Source organism: Atheta coriaria, unplaced genomic scaffold, assembly GCF_025399875.1.
Source record: "Atheta coriaria isolate IRGN ID8LTWV9N9 unplaced genomic scaffold, Caltech_Dcor_3.1 hic_scaffold_11_pilon, whole genome shotgun sequence".
Classification (NCBI taxonomy): Eukaryota; Metazoa; Arthropoda; class Insecta; order Coleoptera; family Staphylinidae; genus Dalotia; species Dalotia coriaria.
Genome location: NW_027045453.1, coordinates 1 through 17169, shown reverse-complemented (window position 1 = coordinate 17169; position 17169 = coordinate 1). Strand labels below are relative to the sequence as shown.

The window sequence follows — 17169 nt, the reverse complement described above, 5'->3', positions numbered from 1 at the left end:
GCATTGCCAACAGTGCTACCAACTGTGAAATTTGTCTCACTTCCTCTCGCAGAATTTCAACTATCTTTCGCTTTTATCAGTTTACGTTTAATACTTAGGTAACGCCCGCTGCAGGTACACGATTTGAGCTAGTTCTGTTTCTTTATTTTTATATAATCCATTATTTAATTGTACGTTTAAGTTAAATGTTTTGCCTTGAGGGCATCGTCAGAAATCTGATTTTTGATTGCAGCACGTTCTCTTAAGAAAGACAGAAAATAAGTGCAAACAGTGCTGCCAACCCTAAAATGTGTCTCTTTCCCACCCGAAAATAGACAACTGTCTTTCTCTTTCATCATTTGTTGTTTACATTTGTATTTGGGTAAAGTCCCGCTGATGCGCACTTCGAACGCACGTAACACTCTGGTAATTCACATATTCCAGTCAGCACTACAACTCATCGTCCTTGACGAAAATACCCGGGGAATCCCATCCCAATTTATGCGTAATTCGTCGTGGGATTCACACAGGATAAAAATATGTCGGTGAGTAGATAGTATCGTCATCATTCGATGGTGAGCTCTCGAAGGTTCACATCCCGCATTCATTTGTTTCAATCAGTTAGAAGTTATACAAAAGTTTATAGCAAAGTGTAAGGTTATACGTGTGTGCGTTGTGCGTGCCTTCAAGCACCAGGAACATATCAAAAGTGTAGATGTAATTTATTGTCATTATGGAAAACTACACGAATATTGTTCCAGCCACGCTGGAATATACGGGTATTGAATCATTAAATGCATATTCTTGGGCGGAATTTTGAATGATGCTAATGAAAATTTGTTTCTTTTGTAGATTTGAGCATGAGTTACCCAAGCAAATATCCGACGCCGTCGCCAAGCTCCGACGCTTCGCGGTCACCAATTTACATGATGTTGGGCAATGGTAATACACCCGTATCACCAAGAATGCTTGAAGATTTTGAAAGCATGACTTGTAGTATTGCTACTGGACAGTTTGAAGGTTTTTATTAACATTTATAAAGTAACATATGTAGATGGGTGTAGAATGTAGTGGTTTTTGGGTTGCTATTAATTTGTTAAGTTTTCATTTAAAAAATGAATATCTTTATTTTATACATATCTATATCAATTTAACTATTTTGTCAAGATTGTCACCTGGAGATACTTGAGCAACCTGTGGAGAAGTTCAGATTCAGGTATAAATCTGAAATGTCTGGAACACATGGCAGCCTGCAAGGAAATTCTACTGAGAAGAACAGAAAGGCTACCTATCCTACAGTACAGGTAAAACTTCAAAATTACCTCTTTAATAAATATTACAAAGATTCTTTATAGTTAGGCAACTAAATATGCCAAATGTACGATTTATATTCTTTACTTAAAAATCATTATTTACAGTTGAAAAATTACATGGGGCCTGCAATTATAAGATGTTCCCTGTTTACCTACTCGAAAGAGGCTCCAGAACATTTTAGATCACCACATCCTCATCGACTAGTCATGAAAAACGATTCTGAGGAACGCGTCGATCCGCATGATAAGCGTGTTGACCCGCACACGAATCCGAATATGAAAGTCGTGTAAGTTTTTCATCATTTTTATCGTTGTTTACGGTAACATTGCATCAATAAACAAAGTGTTTAGTTACAATCGCATAAGTGGACATTTGTATTTGTTTTTGTTTCAGATTCAAGAGTATGGGTATCATACATACAGCAAAGAAGCATATTCAAGACGAATTAAAATCAAGAAAACCAATTTGAAACTTGAAGAGATTCGGCGTTCGGAGGCACCGCGGGCCCTAACAACGCGCGAGGAATCTGAGATCAAACAACAAATTCTTGATGAAGAGAAGTCGATCAACTTAAACGTGGTGACTTTGCGTTTTGACGCATTCAGGGAAGATTCCACTGGTGTCCTACATAGACTTTGTGAGCCATTATACAGCAACCCTATTTTTAACCTGAGTAAGTACATTTTATAACTTTTGTTTATTCGGTGTTATATTTTTAATAATTGAAGAATCCGCAATGACTGGCGATTTGAAAATTGTTCGCATGGATCACGCCACGAGTCCTGCATCAGGAGGTAAGGAAATCTTCCTTCTGGTGGAAAAAGTGGCCAAAAGTAAGTCATGCGCATTTTATGTCTTAGAATAGTGAAATAAATGAAACGTTTTGGTTTTTGATTAGAAAACATCAAAGTTCAAATTTTTGAAGTTGATGAAAACGATGAAAAGATTTGGTCTGCGGACGCAAAGTTTCACGAATCTGATGTGCATCATCAGTATGCGATCGTGGTGAAAACACCGCCCTACCGTAATCCGCACATTGACGAACCAACGAAAGGCGTTTTTGTTGCGCTGTTTCGCCCGTCCGACGGGGAGTGCAGCGAACCGCGGGGGTTTACTTATACTCCTGACCGCACCAGCAAACGAAAGCGCCCGAGGTATGACGCAGATCTTTCCAGCTCGAGCATGAGTCTCAGCATGGAAATTCCACCTGTGATTCTGAACATGGATCATCCGACGCTGGCCAGCGAAGAATTGCTCAAGCATGCGCCCCAAGTCAATTCCGACGATTTTAATCGTTTACTGCCAGATATGTTTGGCGACATTATGGAGAATTTTCAGGGCGAACAAGTTCCGAATTACTATTCATTACAGACCGATGCGGTCGGAAATGCCGAGTTTCAGTCGACCGAGAAGGACTTGAGTAAACTCAAAAAGCAATTCTACCAGATCGGTGCCTTTATTAAAACCGCACAGCCTGATGTGGAGAAGATGATCCGCAGGAAGTTTGAGGATAAGAGCGAGGATGGCAATAAGTATGACAATTTTGATTATTTTCAATCATTACTAAATGCTTTTCAAACATTACTAAACGGCTTGAATGCGAGATCTAGATACAGTTACTAATTTAATGTTTTGTTTGGTACGCGTTGTAGTTTTTAATACATTGTTTTCAAATTTGCTATCCGGGCCTCACATTCTTTGGGTGTGCGTGTTTGCATAGTTGCATACTATCGCTTTTAGTTTTTTAAATATCTAAAGTTGGCGCTGCTTTTGCTTTGAACTATTATTGATCAATGGTTTCAAAATGGTAAATTATCCGGTATTTTTCACAGGTGAAGAAGATGATAATAATTTAAAATCATTTAATAGTTCTTTATAAACGATCAGATTAGGTTTATCTCCTTTTGCGAGTGCGCAATTCATGTTTTTAAAATTTTCATTATATTTTTTTACGTGGTAATGAATTACAATTTCATCTGACGATGCATTCGAGATGAAACATTGAAAACTCACACAAAAGAGTAATTCATTGTTATTACAATTATAATAAAGAAAAATTAGTTAGTCATATATAGTGTTTTTTGCATTTAACGTGGATGCATATTTTCGGGGGCACGCAATAATTTTGTATTAAAGATTGAAGAATCGGAGACGTTTGAGCGTCAACTCACTGCTGTGCACTGAAATTGTTTTCAATTTCTGGTCAGAGCAGCGAGTTGACGCTCAAACGTTTCAATTTTCAATTTTAATGTATCTTTATTGTAATCAACAGCCTCCTGCATCTGTGTCACATACACTTCACGGACGACTACGCCAAACAACTGAAGAAGAGTCTTCTGGGTATAATTGATCGCTTCAAGCTCTACGACCTCCTGAACGTGCCGAACAACTACAATGAGACCATCCTTCATCTTGCACTCAGGAATGGAGCCAAACACAACCAACTAAAAGATCTACCTTTGCATCACATGAAACTCGATGCAAGATACGCTTCTCCTTTGCATCTAGCAATCAAGTATGACTACGGTATCGAAGAGGTGTGCACCCATTTCAAATCGCAAAACGTCGTGGAAGGCTTGGGACAGATGAACGGTACCTGGTTGACACCGTTGCAATATGCAGTGGAACAAAATAAACTCTCTGCGGTGAAGCTGTTAATCTTCCATGGGGCGCAGGTAAACGCGCAGGATAACCGCACGGGTAACAACATCCTGCAGACGGCCATCTTGGGCCAACAAGAGGAGTTGATTGAATACGTGTTAAAAAACACTGCGGTTAATAAGAAACATACGAATTACGATGAAAAAACTGCGAAAGATTTGGCGATGGAGTGCCTTGAAGAAATAAAACTATTTAATGTCTTGAAACTGCTGGATCCAGCAGCCGTGCCGAATGATTTTGAGTTGTTTGAGTCTGCGCTGATTAAAGATGAGGAGACTTCGTCCGAATCGGAATCAGAGGTGGAAGTGTCGGATATGGTTATGGATATTAAAACTGAAGAGCTCGTTTTTGATGACCACATCGACGAAAACCTAGAGATCCCGCTCGAGCTTGCTAAGGATCTGTCACATATTAAACTGGGCAAGGACATAATTCGTAAGTTGTATGAGGATTTAAACTTTGGTTACATGCTGAATACGGACGCATTCGAAGATCGAAATCCTATTCAATTCTTGGCGCATTTGGCAATGGTATGTTTGCATATTTATTCTAAACAATTTTACGACTTGAGATAACCTTCAGCTCATAGTTTATGCTGCTCATTATTATTTGTATAGAAGTCATTTCGGTTATTTAATATTTAATGCAGCGTTGCGTGTTTGTAGAAAACCGACATCAAGTTTTGTTTTCAACAAGTACCCGCAAAAATATAATAATAATCCGTATTTAAATAAAAACGTACAATCAGCCGCTAATTGTACATATGGTCGATTTGAACAAATGCGAATATAAATAAACGGTTCTGTTTTTTTATTTGTTTCAGACTAATAACGTTCATCTACACGAATTTCGTGCGACGATGAAAAAATACAACATTTCCGAGGCCGTGCACTGTATAGACCAGCTGATAAGTCGACTTTAAGGGAATCATGAGTGGGTGTTGTAAATATGAATTTAATTCAGTTGATCTAAATTGATGTTCGAAACATTCTGCGATCAAAGCTCGAGTTAACACGAATGTAAGGTGTTGCCAATGTCATCATTTATTGATAATGTTAATAATGTACATACTTTTGAATTCTTGTTTACTTTGCAATGTAAACACTACATAGATATCGTCTAAAAAGTAAGTGAGCTTGTTAAAAATTTCAAGCGATTGGTAAATATGCCGGGCGTAATTACTGTGATTATTGTTATCTATTGTTGAAAGTTCTGCTAATTAACGTCAACAAGTTAATTCGATGGATACTGAACATTCCTAGCACACACAAACATGCGTGTAACCACAATACCAATTTGATATATCTGTCAGGAGCTGTTTGTATTGCGCCGTTACTATCTGTGAAACGGTGCAATCTTCAGAACTCTCGTATAATTTATTATAACGCAAAATTAATTTGCTGATTTGAACTGTATACACTCGAACATATGGATGTGGGAAGAGTGGGAGACGATAGGGAGCTAGTTATACCGCAACAAACACACCGCACGCATCAATCCTGTTGTTGCCTTCCTGCTGGTCAGTGTGGCTCAGTGAAACATAATTGTAAGAACGCGTTAATAAAATGGCTCAGAGAAATCCAGAAATTAAGTACACTAAGGTAAAATTCTACTGCATTATTTAATTTAAGAGTTATTTTTAATAATTGTAAATTAAGAATTATCAATTTGCGCTATACTTATTATTGATTAACTTATCTTAAATTTAGTTAGTCTATAGGTTACAATAACTTTTTAACGATGCTTAAGTCAACTTGAGGCAACGATAAAAATACTATAAAAATTTGTCATCAAATGTTATGTTTGGTTCAGTAAAATTGACATATGATTGGTTTTATTTTATTTATATCAAACCGGTTCACGGTTATATTTTATGCGTTGTTGATTAATGTTTATTTCTTTATTTGTACGTAACCCAAGATGTAAATCTAATTTTTCAGTTAGGTTTAAGTGTTTTGTGCTAATTAGCTGACATAAAAACTGCAGGAATTATGAAGAAACATGTTTATGTTTTTATATGATTTCTATTTTGAGAATTATCTAATGCGCTACTTGCTTGTTAAAATACAAGTGTACCTATGTATCATTAAAAGTGTATTTATTGTCTTAATATTGTAACAGTTGTTTATCAACAATGAATTTGTCGACGCTAAAAGCGGGAAAACTTTCCCTACAATTAACCCAGCAAATGAGAAGAAGATTATTGATGTTGCCGCCGGCGATAAGGAGGATGTAGATGCAGCGGTGGCGGCAGCTCGCTGTGCTTTCAAGCGGGGATCCGCGTGGCGTTCGATGGACCCTTCTGCACGTGGAAAACTGATTTACAAAGTGAGTATCCCTAAATATGGTTATAGTTGAACTAAAATTTATTTTTGGATAATTCTTGTTCTGCGAGCGTATTGAAAATGTCCCTAGTGATTGTATGTATTTGCATAAATGTCACATTATGAAAAATTAGTTATGCAAGTGCATTATTTAATTTACAGCTGTAACACCTTAGTTGTTTACGACTTCAAAGTGACGATTAGCAGCCTGTAGCTAAAAATATGCATTCTATTTTTAATACCACTTCAAATCGAAACATGGTAACGAAAAGTGAATTCCAGGCCGCACGATTTTAGATAATATCGGAATTGTGCTGGTTATGTTTAGATTACCATACAGCTTAGAAACTCAAACATTTGTATACTGTATATTTGCATTTCAAATCTATTGCTTCTGTTAGTTTTACGTGTGGTCTTCAAACTTGACTGTGTTAGCACTCTAGTTTATTATGATTATGATGATTTATTCTAGTTAGCACAACTTGTCGAGCGTGACATCTCATACCTGGCGTCCTTGGAGTCGCTGGACAATGGTAAACCATATGAGGATTCCATCTTCGACATCAATTGCGCCATTGACACGCTTAAGTACTATGCAGGATGGGCTGACAAGATTCACGGTCTAACTATTCCCGGAGGTATATGATTAAAAAACAAAAACATAATTTACATCAAATTTATTTTCTTTATTGTTTTTTGTTGTTGTATAGATTGGGGTGTAACATCGATGACAAGAAAGGAACCAGTTGGTGTTGTGGGTCAAATAATTCCATGGAACTATCCTATTCTTATGCTTGCCTGGAAGTGGGGACCCGCATTGGCTACCGGTTGCACTGTTATTCTGAAACCCGCTGAGCAAACTCCACTTACTGCTTTGGTACTTGCTGCTCTCAGCAAGGAAGCTGGTTTCCCTGCTGGAGTGATCAATGTCATCCCTGGGTATGGTCCAACTGCAGGCGCCGCCATTGCGTGTCATCCTCACATCAACAAAGCTGCATTCACCGGCTCCACCGAAGTGGGACACAAAATTTTGGAGAATTCTGCTTTGAGCAACCTTAAGAGGATTTCTCTAGAATTAGGAGGAAGAGTCCACTCGTCGTTTTTAACGATGCTACATGTAACTTTATTAGAAATTATTGTTGAATTTGTTGTCTTATGTTGGATTGTATTCTTTATTTAGTGGAGGAAGCAGTTGAAATTGCCCACAATGCAATTTTTGCCAACCATGGCCAGAATTGCTGTGCTGGTTCCAGGACCTACGTTCAATCAGGCATTTACGACGCCTTCGTTGTTAAGGCAACCGAAATGGCTAAGGCACGCAAAGTAGGCGAGCCTTTCACTGCTGGTGTCCAACAAGGACCTCAAGTAGATAAGGAGATGTTTGACAAGGTATTGGGTCTCATCGAAAAGGGTAAAAAGGAAGGTGCCAAGTGCATGACTGGAGGTGCCCGCCACGGTACCGAGGGTTACTTTGTGCAACCGACGGTATTTGCTGATGTCAAAGATGACATGAGTATTGCCAGACAAGAGATCTTTGGGCCTGTGCAGAGCATCTTTAAATTTGATACTCTTGAAGAGGTAATCGAACGCGCAAACGATACTACCTACGGTTTGGCGGCTGGTTGCGTTACCAAGGATTTGAATACCGCCATGACTTTTGCACAAGCTGTGCAAGCTGGTTCGGTTTGGTAAGTTTTGATACGTGCATGATTATTGTAATTTTTATTCACATCATTTGTTTATAGGATTAACTGCTATGACATGGTTATTCCACAAGCGCCTTTCGGAGGTTTCAAGCAGTCCGGAATGGGCCGCGAACTTGGTGAGGACTCGTTGCACGAGTATCTGGAGACGAAAACCATCACTATGAAATTACCCTGCACCCACTAATTTTAATAGTGGGTTTTTAATATGAACATATACTATTGTTTTGATTTATTGCAAAATGAATTAAATGAAATATTTTTGTATTTCAAATAACATTGCCTTGTTCTGTAAATCCGGAGTTATTTGAAGATTCTAGCTAGCGTGTTTGCAGCTAAATCCTAGATATGATAACATTTAAAAAAGTATTATTTTCCAAAATATTTTCCGACCCGATTTTCTCAGAAAGTTATAAAGTTAGAGAAGAAGTTTCTTCATTTTGTTTATGGTTTAATATGGCTCTATAAAATGACAGATTTATGTTTTTCAATTTCCAAGATTGACAAAAACCACTCAAAATCAGTGAAAAATGATTTTTTAAGCAAGAGAAAAATGGAAAACGCAAATTGATAGAGTTTTGCACAGAGATGATAAATATTCAATCAGTTTTTTGATATCACCATTATTTCAAAAATAGCGTATCTGAAAATCGCAACTGACCAAATTGAATCACTTCTCTGATTTTCCGAAAGAATCAGACTAGTCGTGTTCCACGATGTAAAATATTGTTCTGCCTACTAATTTGAAGACCAAATTTCTTTATCTCTAATAGTTTCCAAGATTATCGTAAAATACTGGATTATTCATTTACTTCACATTTCTTAGGCAAAAAATAAACATTACAACTATGAATTTTTCATTGCAAAAGATAAGGGAAAACGTGATTTCACATAATTAATTCTGTTAATATTTTATTATCAGACTCATTATTAAGGCAGTCATTTCCAAATGAAAACTCTTGATAAATCAACAAAATTTGATGATTAAATAGAATAATCATATCTATATATATTAGGGTGTCCGTTATTTCCCAAAATGGATTTTATTTTTCAGACGCCCCCCAAACTTTTAGATTTTGACCTAAAAAAAAATATGAGACTCATTTCAGCCCTTAAAGTTGATATTAAACCGTGCCTAAATCATAATCCTTTTCCCATTTAAATAACATGGGATTTTTGCACTTTTTACAGTTATTGTTTTTTTTATCGGAACAAATATAGCTAAAAATACCGCTGGAACATATTTTGTCGGAAATTTTACGCTCTACAAAAAAGGTCTGAATACTTTTTTCGATAAACCCTGTAAAAATTATTCAAAGATTAAGTCGCGTTGTCGATACGCGATTATTGTAACGTAAACTCTAGTTTCGATCAATTGATTATAGGTGGCGCAGTTAGAATTTGCTGTAAATGAGATTATAAACTATGTGTATAACTTTAATCGCAAATAACTTTTACAGGAATGTTTTTAAGCAAAAAACCAAAGAGATCATTTTTGTAGAGGGTAAAATTTTGCATTAGAATATATCTTTGTCGAAGCTGTAGGTTTATTTACTTTGGAGATAAAAAATTAAATGCAAAACGTCAGGAAATCCCATGTTATTTAAATGAGAAAAGGATTATGATTTAGGCACGGTTTAATATCAATTTTAAGGGCTGAAATGGGTCTCATATGTTTTTTTAGGTCAAAATCTAAAAGTTTGGGGGGCGTCTGAAAAATAAAATCCATTTTGGGAAATAACGGACACCCTAATATATATATAAAAGAAAGTCGTGTTGGTTACCTCCATTATAACTAAAGAACGGCTAATTCAATTTAGCTAAAAATTGGTGGAGAGGTAGCTTAGGGCCAGGAGAAGGTAATGGGATACTTTTTGAAATGAAAACTTTTCTAAAAAGGCACTAAACGACACTAAAAAGAGACAAACATATTTGCGTATATGGATTATCTTGCGGGAGAATAAGAGAACGCAAATACAAAGTTTTCTATTATCCCCGTCTCCTCTTTGTGCGATGCTTCGTAGCATAGACGTGTGTATGTGTGTACGTGTGGGTTGAAGTTGACCGGTTGATGTTTTTGTTTGGAGAAGGTTACTAAACGACACTAAAAGGAAACAAACATATTCGCTTATATGGGGTTTAGCCGACGGGAGAAAAAGAGCACACAAATATAATGTTTTCTATTTTCTCCCTCTCCTCTTTGTGCGTTTCGTAGCTTCCCCACTCAACATGCAGCGACCAAAACGATCAAATCTTATCCGACAAAACCGTAATGCAACTAGGATTCGAAGGATTGCGAATGAAAGGACTGAAGTAGAACAAAAAATGGCACGTAAAAAGCGCCGTGTTAGTATGATTTGAATTCGTGCTTCTCAATCACAAGAGCAAAGCGAGGCGGAACAAAGTTTGCCGGGTCAGCTAGTAGAACATATTTCACAAATCAAGCAACTGAGATCCGTTCTCTCATAGCCCATTTAATTTCAGAGATAATTTCAATAGAAAACCATAACTGATTTCGAACAGAATCGATTTCAAACACAAGTACTATCCTGTCTTTCGGACACATTTATTAATATTTAGGTGCAATGACAGAGAACAAATATGACCTTCATAAAACAATGTGATTTCTAATGACAGAAAATCAGTAGATTTAGTGAATATCAAAAAAATAATTTACAATTTATTAACACATCACTGCATATTAATATTAATCGTTAAAACAAACACTAACACAAATCCATTATATATAAACTGTAATTGTATACCAACATTTTATTAGTTCGTGTGGTAATACCCCATCAACATGTTAAAAATTCTTCTAAGTTTTGTCTACGAATATAATCATAAAGGCCCAGCGCGTGTGGAAAATGTATCATTTTCCGGCGCCATGTTGAAAATGGTCTACTTCTCTGACTCAAAACGAGCCCAACCAATTTTATTCTTCATGTATTACATCAACCCCATTTTTATATTGTGTGGAATGGTTGGATATGTTATTAAAATAATGTGTATGTTCCATAGATTTTCGTAGATTAGAATTAGTTTTGTTTTCTTCTTTATTTTCCAGTGGAAGGACGAGAATTTAAAGAATACGCATCCTATCTCACTGTTCTATTGGTGTATTTAATGGGATTATTTATTATCATATGCTGTCGGCGTTCGAAGGAACAAGGCATGTATATTTACGATATTTTAGCAAAATGTCCGTACGTTGCATTCGATCATCCGGCATTGCTCGAATACCACATGTTTCATAATCGTCTGCTTTTGCTTGTCATGATTGGCGCAAGTGGGTTTTGGATATTAGTTTACGGATTCATTCTAATCATGCAACATTTTTATGATAACATCGAAGCTATCCTGCCATATGTATAAATTAATATATTACAAATCACTTTAATCTATCAAACATTACTATACTGTTTTAGTATTATCTGGTGGATATTAGCAATAGTCCGTGGCACTATGCTGTCGAGCTTTTACAAATAATCGAATTGATCTTTGCTGTTATTTTAATTTGGAGTTTGACGTCGGCATATTTTTGTTTTGTGTGTTATTTGGAGTTTCATTGCTCACAGATCGTAAAGGAATTAGATGTTTTGAAGGATGAGTTAAATATAAAACAAAGGTATCGTGATTTTGCGCGAATTATTGGCCGTCATCGCTTTACGATACTGTACTGGAACAATATATGCGATATGTTTAAATTTCCCTTTTTTGGAATTGCAACTGTTGGAAGTGTGACGCTTGGATTAATTGGCATCACATTATTAATTGTACAGTATTTTTATCATTTCCAATTTCAAAAACAATTAAAAATTAACATTAGGCACGTTTATAGGAATTTCAAATATTTATTTTTGGAATATCTGTGATGTTCGTGGCGATTGCATTAATCGGTGGAAATGTAGCTTGTCGTTTGGAAGATTGTGTAGATATTGTTCGCAGTATTTTATATATTTGCAATACAATTTGTTTTTTAGAGCGAAATGCTGCAATATGCAAGTTTTCACGCCATACCTTGGGACGGTGACATGGCACTTGTAAAAAGTTTGCAGTTTATGAATTTATGCACTAAGCAGAACTTCACTATTGCTTTAGCCAATTTTACTTATTATACGAATGAACGATTAGTGCAGGTAAGACTTGAAGATTTGAATGAACTATTAAACAAAGAATGAATTGTATTTGTTCACAGATTGGCAAAACAGCATATTCCTGTATAACTTTTTACAGAGAAACCCTAAACTAATGTATTATATTGATTTAAAGATTACACAACACAGTTTTGAACTTGCTTGGCATTACTTTTTTTAAAACATGCGCTGAAATAAGAAAAATTGCATTTAATCAGCTGAAAGAATGTGTTGTTTTTTTAAGAAAATAATATTTTGAAGAAAAATAACCGGCTGATTAAATATTGCTTCCGACCTTGGAATGTTCAGTGATTATTGTATTTACAAAAGCCAAGAACAAACATGATTTTAGATAAGATTTATGATCATTAAGAAAGAAAACTTAATTTTCAATGAATAATTTGTCACTACACATCATTAGAAGTACGTCAATATATACTACATTTCGGTAAGACTATTTTATTTATTCGTGCGATATTAACACGGCAAGATGCTAAAAATCCTTCAAAATTATATCTGGGAATTCACATTCAAACGCCCAGCGCGTGTTGTAGACGTCTCAATTTGTGGTGTTGTATTGAGTAAATTCTACTTGAATGATTTAAAACTGGCTCAACCATTTCTATTGTTCATGTATTACATAAACCCTATATTTGTAGTATGTGGCATGATTGGTTACAATGCTAATATGTTAAGTATGTTTCCACCAAAAAAATAAATTCAGGGCGTTAACTTAGATGTTTTAGTCGATGGTAAAGAATTTAAAGATTCCGCCCCAAGTCTTGCGGTTATGTTGACATATGTAACGGGAATATTCATGATAATGTGCTTTCGACTTCAAAAAAATGGGGCCAAAAGCATTTACCATATGCTGGATACAAATTCGTACGTACCTTTCGACCATCCAGCATTGCTCGACAATCACATGTTGCATAATCGTGCACTTCTGCTAATCATAGTTAGCGCAACTGCTTTCTGGATATTTCTGTTCGGATTGAATGCAATCATGCTACAATTCAATGAGAATATCACACCCTTATTTCCATATGTATAATATATATAAGCACAATTATATACGTTTCAATTTTATATCAGGAAATTTTCAGTACTATTTGATGGACATTGGAAACAGCCCGTGGCACTATGTAGTGGAATTACTGCAACTACTTGAATTGATCTTCGGGGTAATTTTGATTTGGAGTTTGATTTCTTGCTTTTTCTGTTTTATATGTTTTCTGGAGTTTAACTGCTTGGAGATAGAGCAGGAATTAGCTGCTTTAAAATACGAATTAAACATTGCGCGACGACATCGCAATCTTGCACATATCGTTGGCCACCATTGCTTTGTGATCTTGTTCTGGAAACGAATTTGCGATCTTTTTCAATATCCACTTTTTGGCATCTTGATTGTTGCCGGTGTAAACATTGGTCTTATTGGCATCGCATTATTAATTGTAAATTAAAATGTCTGTAGTAATCGACGAAATAGCTAATAATGTTGATTTTTTGAAACTTTTTATAGGAAGTTCAGTTCATTCTGGTTGGATTATTGTTGATGATTGGGGTGATTGGATTTACCGGCGCAACCATAGTTTGTCGTTTAGAAAATAGCGTATTAAATAGCTTTACTTTTTGAAATAAGATTACAACAATTATTTTTAGTGTGAACAGCTCCAATATGCAACCTTTCATTGTATTCCTTGGGACGGTGATTTAGTCACTGCGAGAAATTTGCAGTTGATGAATTTGTACACGAAAAAGAATTTCACTATTGTTTTGGCCGGGTTTACCCATTTTTCAAATGAAAATTTAGTGCAGGTATATTTCGTGATATTTAAGTATTTCAAAGGAAAATATATCGCATTTGCTTACAGGTTGGTAAAGCAGCATATTCTTGCCTTACTTTCTACAAACACACATTGAAATAATTAATTGGGTATTTACATGATACTGATTTAGATCTACAAATGTAATTAATCAGTTCTCTAATTAGCATAAAGTTGAAATTTGTTTAAAAACGGATTTTTCTTAATTAATGAATAATTTAATTATATATGAACAAAAATAATAATTGTAATAAAAAATTAAAGGAATATAAAAGCATTTAGAAATATAAGAATATTAATATTCATGCAAATTCCTGTATAATTTGATATTTGCATGAACTATCTAATATTAGCTGCTGAAAGATAACAATTGTGCAAAAAGTAGTTTCAATCAGCTTTATTTTGAAATAGATTGCAATGTTTCTTAACACAAAATTAAAATATTTGGCTTAAGTCAAAACTTAATACATACCTAATGAATATTACAAATGCATATGCAAACTGAGAAATAAATGTGACAAGCATTGAGTTTTATTGTTCATGTGTAGGTGAGATGATTCATTCATTTTGCATTCTTCAGCTCTGCCCTGCTTGGCCTTGTTGTTGCTGCATTTGTGATAGCTTCAATTCCATAACTTCAATAATGGTATCACGAATTCGGCTCTTTTCCAATCCCAGGACCTGAATATTCTCCATTTGTTCAGTCACAAACTTTACTTTCCTTGTGAAGTAGTCAGATGCATCTTTGATATCTTTCTCTGCATAATACCTTGTGCCAATATCAATGATAACGCGTTTTGAGTCGGCTACCTTGCCAGGTACATACATCTAAATAAACAAATGCAAAAATAATTATTCTTTTCCTATGTTTATGTTAAAATTAAATATTACCGAGCCAGTAAGAGGAACTAGTATTTCTCTACCTTCACATTCAGGTGTGATCTTTCCTAAACACTCGCCGGAACGTTTGAATTTATTTTGAGCCATTTTTAACGACTGCAGAGACTCTTGAAACAAATTTAATTCCTGCCCAAAAAACGTATCATTAATAATTGAAGCTTCAATAAATCTTAAGAACTTTGGTTTTCGAGGTTAGAGAAACATACCGAGTCTAATTGTTGTTTTAACTGCGTTAGTTGTGGCAAAGATAGAGTCGTAAGGTCGACTTGCTGCATATGCGGTGATTCTTGCGATGAAATTTGTGACATTTTTGCTTCGGTATCAGATAACTCTTAATTATTAACACAGGTGCAGAACCACCGCAAACCACCGAAAATGGTAATATGACAAATTTAGATACTTTTGTGAGGTTCTGTTGATCTCGGTGCATTTCAAAATAATCCGCAACCCAACATACTGCAATATAAAACACACTTTGGGATTAAAAGCTGTTATTATAATTAATCCAATAAGAATGTAATTATTTAAGGTATACATATTAATGTTAATATAAAACACATATAAAATAATGAAAATGCAGCATTCTGTTGTTTCCTAATTTTGAATCTGTTTCAATTTTTAGTAGGCGCATTCAGCACTGTTGTGTAACAGCGCTATATGTCTTACTAACGTCAAAACAGGAAAATTTTATTCATTTTGGAAAATTCACACGGAAAATGCTTCTATCCAGAGGCACTGCGCTAATTCGTGCGGCCAACGCCATCAAAACCAAACCTACTGTTTCTAATCAAGTAGTCAGGAAATCCCATGAGTGAGTTTCCTTTTACCTTCTGCCCAATAAAATATAACCTCTAAGGATCTCCTTTCTTTGAGTATTAATTTAATTTTCTATTTAAGCTGGTACTACCGAGAATGCATTCCTCCCCAGAAAGATGCTATAAAAGTAGCTGAATTTGTTGGTGGTTTTGCATGGTGGTGGGTCCTCTGGCATCTTTGGACTGAACCTGGACACATTTTGGTAAATTCCTGTGTTCTTTATATAATCATAAGAACATAGTATATATATTTATTATTTAATTCAATTACAGGGTGAGTTTGAGTATCCTGATGCATCAAAGTGGACTGATGAGGAGTTGGGTATTCCACCTGAATAAAATTTTAACACAAATTGTAGCAATTGATTAAACTTATGTTAATATGTAATATAATAAATATGTTCAGGAATATTTATTATGAGGTAGTATGAAGGTCCCTGGCCAAAAAAGAAAATTAGATAGGTGGTATTAATGGATTTGTTATTTTAATTTTGGGGTTATTTTACAGGAGCCCAAACAGTATAGGCTTTTCCATAGTAGTCATGGTACACAATTATAAACACAAATCATAGTTCACTTTTCTGCCACTGGCTGGGCATGGTTTGAGAACGTATCGATATAGGCTGGTTCGTGTTCATAGCAATATGGAGACAATTCGTTTAACATAAAATTCCTGTATATCTTTACTTTATCTATTATTTTTTCCGGCGGTGTCCTTAGCAACGTAGGGATTTAAACGAATACTAATAGAATTGTAATAGAATAGTGGCGCGCTAAAGCGGCGAATGTTCTGTTCCCTAGACCGAGACCATTCGTTTAACACGACGTTCAGTCTCCTGTGTATCTATACTTCGTGATTGAAGGTATTTCAGAATATCAAATCTGTTTAAACCCTCAAAAGGAAGAGCAAAGGAGAGTGTTTGCTGTTTTCTCTCCATTGAATGTAATAAGATATTACATAAATATGTGATTCAAATTCTTGATTCAAGTTTTATTGATATTAATAATGAAACATTTGTTTAACAGCCTAATATGCACGCCACACTTTGATATTTGTATTTTCTTGAAGTACTCAAAAGTAACCTCAGATGGCGCAATAATGCATGTTTTCGCAAAGAATATTCCGGCGAGTGAAAGTCGACGAGCCCAGTTGTTGTGTAGTCGGCACGCAATTCTTACTCTGTACGACAAGTATTAACGATTAACACTTACGAGTACATGGATATTCGTGTTGTAAATTCGTTTTAGTCGATAAATATTTATCGCGTATGTAATCTTCGGAATTCAATGTTTTGTGTGTTTTGGCAGTTTCGCGTGTATCTAGGATCTCTTGCCGTCGGACGCCAGTCGGTAATGTTGTGTGATTGTAAATAATATTTTGGAGTTGTGCGAACAATTTTTGTCTTCAGCAGAACACGACGGGCGGTTGTTCTACCTGGTAAATATTATTATTTAAATAATTATGGCAAATAAGGCAATTTTAAGGGCAAAGTTTCGGTTCCTCCGGTTCC

At 35.5% G+C, this 17169-nt stretch overlaps 5 protein-coding genes across 10 annotated transcripts; 4 read left to right on the top strand and 1 right to left on the bottom strand.

The window, feature by feature from the left end:
- The first annotated feature begins 531 nt into the window (after positions 1-531).
- Positions 532-5782, top strand: LOC135801653 (nuclear factor NF-kappa-B p110 subunit-like). Its single transcript, XM_065315143.1, is given in 10 exon segments — positions 532-758; positions 832-999; positions 1147-1283; positions 1398-1579; positions 1687-1741; positions 1744-1966; positions 2022-2126; positions 2192-2825; positions 3566-4484; positions 4778-5782. Coding segments are annotated over 10 exon segments (2568 nt in total). The 5' UTR covers positions 532-712; the 3' UTR covers positions 4877-5782.
- LOC135801654 (aldehyde dehydrogenase X, mitochondrial-like) lies at positions 4936-8258 on the top strand. The gene is given in 7 exon segments (XM_065315144.1): positions 4936-5555; positions 6076-6282; positions 6751-6916; positions 6989-7360; positions 7363-7395; positions 7459-7966; positions 8024-8258. Coding segments are annotated over 7 exon segments (1467 nt in total). The 5' UTR covers positions 4936-5519; the 3' UTR covers positions 8169-8258.
- A 4326-nt stretch (positions 8259-12584) lies between these two features.
- Positions 12585-14137, top strand: LOC135801644 (uncharacterized). 6 transcript variants are annotated; one of them, XR_010550412.1, is made up of 6 exons: positions 12585-12812; positions 12864-13002; positions 13224-13301; positions 13640-13729; positions 13780-13935; positions 13992-14137. XR_010550412.1 is itself a non-coding variant. In XM_065315101.1 (6 exons), the coding sequence occupies exons 2-6, from the start codon at positions 12963-12965 to the stop codon at positions 14043-14045; spliced, it is 429 nt and encodes a 142-aa protein (XP_065171173.1). In that variant the 5' UTR covers positions 12585-12812; positions 12864-12962; the 3' UTR covers positions 14046-14137. The 6 variants fall into 6 exon arrangements, 1 of the variants encoding a protein (XP_065171173.1); XR_010550413.1 differs by having other exon boundaries at positions 13224-13571; XR_010550414.1 differs by having other exon boundaries at positions 13224-13583.
- A 188-nt stretch (positions 14138-14325) lies between these two features.
- On the bottom strand, positions 14326-15253 carry Pfdn5 (prefoldin 5). The gene is made up of 3 exons (XM_065315100.1): positions 15050-15253; positions 14835-14969; positions 14326-14771 (listed from the first exon to the last, which is right to left on the bottom strand). Exons 1-3 carry the CDS (start codon positions 15149-15151, stop codon positions 14520-14522), a joined length of 489 nt encoding a protein of 162 aa, XP_065171172.1. The 5' UTR covers positions 15152-15253; the 3' UTR covers positions 14326-14519.
- A 219-nt stretch (positions 15254-15472) lies between these two features.
- LOC135801645 (NADH dehydrogenase [ubiquinone] 1 beta subcomplex subunit 2, mitochondrial-like) lies at positions 15473-16069 on the top strand. The gene is made up of 3 exons (XM_065315104.1): positions 15473-15654; positions 15741-15861; positions 15932-16069. The coding sequence occupies exons 1-3, from the start codon at positions 15560-15562 to the stop codon at positions 15995-15997; spliced, it is 282 nt and encodes a 93-aa protein (XP_065171176.1). The 5' UTR covers positions 15473-15559; the 3' UTR covers positions 15998-16069.
- The last annotated feature ends 1100 nt before the right edge of the window (positions 16070-17169 follow it).